Source organism: Centropristis striata, chromosome 9, assembly GCF_030273125.1.
Source record: "Centropristis striata isolate RG_2023a ecotype Rhode Island chromosome 9, C.striata_1.0, whole genome shotgun sequence".
NCBI classification, from domain to species: Eukaryota; Metazoa; Chordata; class Actinopteri; order Perciformes; family Serranidae; genus Centropristis; species Centropristis striata.
Window position 1 is genome coordinate 38571244 of NC_081525.1, and position 3094 is coordinate 38574337.

At 46.7% G+C, this 3094-nt stretch overlaps 1 protein-coding gene across 1 annotated transcript; it reads right to left on the reverse strand.

The window, feature by feature from the left end:
- Positions 1-275: 275 nt before the first annotated feature.
- On the reverse strand, positions 276-1723 carry rxfp3.2b (relaxin family peptide receptor 3.2b). Its single transcript, XM_059342014.1, has one exon. It carries the CDS (start codon positions 1484-1486, stop codon positions 293-295), a length of 1194 nt encoding a protein of 397 aa, XP_059197997.1. The 5' UTR covers positions 1487-1723; the 3' UTR covers positions 276-292.
- Positions 1724-3094: the final 1371 nt, after the last annotated feature.

Genomic DNA, 3094 nt, shown 5'->3' on the forward strand with positions numbered 1-3094 from the left:
AAACAAGACACAAATTGACCACAAAATGATCAAAAAAAGACACAAAATGACAAAATAACACACACAATGACCAAAAAAAAGACATTAAGTGATCAAAAAGACTAAAACACATTAACACATGAACACTTTAACACAGTGGAGACAGAGCTGACTTCCAAAATGATTTGGCGACCCCCAGAAATCATCTCGCGAAACCCCCAAATTGGGGTCCCGACCCCAAGGTTGAGAATAGCTGCTATAGGCAACTTCCACTTTGTGAGTCATTCCCTCCACTGTCCACCAGTAATCCCAGTCAGACGTCCATCTGAACCAGCACCAGAACAGGCGGCGCCTCGGCCACTTTGGCCTTGCGGTGCAGCAGGTGAGTCAGGCTCCTGAAGGACGGCGTGGCGTGGAGGAGGAGCTCCTTCAGACCGGCCCGGAACTCCTGGCGAATCAAGCAGTAGAGCACCGGGTTGAGGCAGCTGTTGGTGTGTGCCAAACACACCGTGAGCGGGAAGGCGTAGGCCTGAGCGTTGTAGAACGCCTTGCTGAAGGGCACAAGGTCAAATTTTATGAGCACCCCCCACAGAGTCAGCGCCTGGTTGGGCAGCCAGCACAGGAAGAAGGACAGAACCACGATAACGATGGATTTTGTCACTTTAGAGCGACGCTTTTGGCGGCCGAGCTCCACCTCTGGGCCCCCGGCGCCTGCAATCCGCCGGCTGAGGATGAAGCGGGACAGCAGCAGGTAGCAAACACTGATTATGATCAGAGGAATAAGGAAGCCCAGGAGGACCTTTTGCAGCTGGTAGAGACCTAAAAGAAGCTGTGGATCCCACCTGTCTGAGTCTGGGAAGCGAACCAAGCAAAGCTCCTCATCCGACACCTGGACGCTGGTGGAGTAGATGGCGTGAGGCAGCGTGGCCAGCAGAGAGACCGCCCAGATGCCCAGGCTGGTCCACTTTGCTCTGGTAGCCGCCGTCCGCCGGCAGTGCATCTTCAGCGCGGAGGAGATGGAGTAATAACGTGCCACGCTCATGGCCGTGAGGAAGAACACGCTTGCGTACATGTTCATGGTGGTGACAGAGCTGATGATTTTGCACATCACGTGGCCAAACGGCCAACGGAAGTCCAGGGCTGTGTCCACCGCCCAGAAAGGTAAAGTCAGAACGAACTGCAGGTCTGTGATAGCCAGTCCCATCACAAAGCAGTTGATGGATGATTTCTTCTGCCTGTAGCGTGAGTGCAGCAGATACAGAGCCAGTGAGTTTCCCACCAGCCCCAGTGCACACACTATAGAGTACACACAAGCTATCATGACACGCACCACTAAACTGGAGCTGTCTCCTTGAAATTCCATGATGGATTCCTTGGTGAGCAGCTGCAGCCAGCAGTGCAGCGACAGGTTGCTGGTGGAGTCTCCGCTACAGTTTCCAGTGGTGTCCTCCTGTAGTATCTGCTGCTCTGGAGCCAGGGTTTGAACTCCAGTCTGATTCAGCTGCATGGCTGGACTCTCCTGCTCACATATCACCTTGGAAATCAAAGTTGCTACAGCTACATGTTACAAAAAGACAGATAAAGTTTGTGATGGTGCCATTTTTTCAGCGTCCCTGATGTATCAGTGTCAAGTTATCTCCAACTGCGCTTCAGATCCTCTGCCACGATTATCCTCTTCTCCTCTCTTCACGACTTCTCACAGCCTTGCGCGCCACGTCCGTTTATAGGCTCCACGTGAACGCGCAGCGCTCAGTCGCGCGGTCGACGCTCATCTCCTCGACAGCTAAATCATTGGACCAGAGCACATTCACACTCTGATACACGCATCCATATCAAAGTCTCCCAGCACGTCCGTCAGAGGTGAATATAAATGTATTTCGGCATGACACCGACACCTTTTAGATAATCATGTTGGTGCTGTGCCGCTGTGGAGACGTGGATACAACGGTGCGCGTAAAATATGCAGTGATGTGGAGAGGATGCCTGCATGTACTGAATTCCGACTTGACATCATCAAACACACTCCTGTTTGATGCTCTCACACGTTTGATAATGAGGTGCAGGATAAGGTGCAAGGTCAGAGCATTACAGTGAAGCTTTTGTAAAAGAGCACCTCTCTGGGTGAAATACTGCGAGAGCACTATAGTTTCCTTTATGAGAAAGCTGTCTTTGTATGTATATAGTGCAGCCTATGTGCTTAGAAAATCCCCCACCGTGATAACTTTTTAACGGAGAAAGGAAACGAGGTCAGGAGCGTCTCTACAGTTGTTAACGCCGCAAAAATAAACAGCGTTGCTTAAAGCAGTAGTTCTCAACCTTTTTGAGTTGCGACCCCCAATTTAATATGCATGTTGTCCGCGACCCCCGCTCACTGAAGAGAATCTCACACGCACAGTTCAGATCACCCAAAAAAGAAACAAAATGACCAAAAAAGACACAAATTGACCACAAAATGATCAAAAAAGAGACAAAATGACCCAAAAAAGAGACAAAATGACCAAAACACACAAAATGACTAAAAAAGACACAAAATGACCAAAACAATGAAACAAAATGACCAAAAAGACACAAGATGACCAAAAAAGACTCAAAATGACCAGAAAAGACACAAAATGACCCAAAAAAGAAACAAAATGACCAGAAAAAGCAAACAAAATGACCAAAAAAGACACAAATTGACCACAAAATGATCAAAAAAAGACACAAAATGACCCAAAAAGAAACAAAATGACCAAAAAAGACACAAAATGACCAGAAAAGACACAAAATGGCCAAAAAAAGCAAACAAAATGACCAAAAAAGACACAAAATGACCAAAAAAAGACACAAAATGACTAAAAAAAAGACACAAAATGACCAAAAAAAGACACAAAATGACCCAAAAAAGAAACAAAATGACCCAAAAAAGACACAAAATGACAAAAAAAAGACACAAAATGACCTAAAAAGACACAAAATGACCAAAAAAAAAGACATTAAGTGACCAAAAAGACTAAAACACATTAACACATGAACACTTTAACACAGTGGAGACAGAGCTGACTTCCAAAATGATTTGGCGACCCCCAGAAATCATCTCGCGACCCCAAGGTTAAGAACAGCTGGCTTAAAGGAA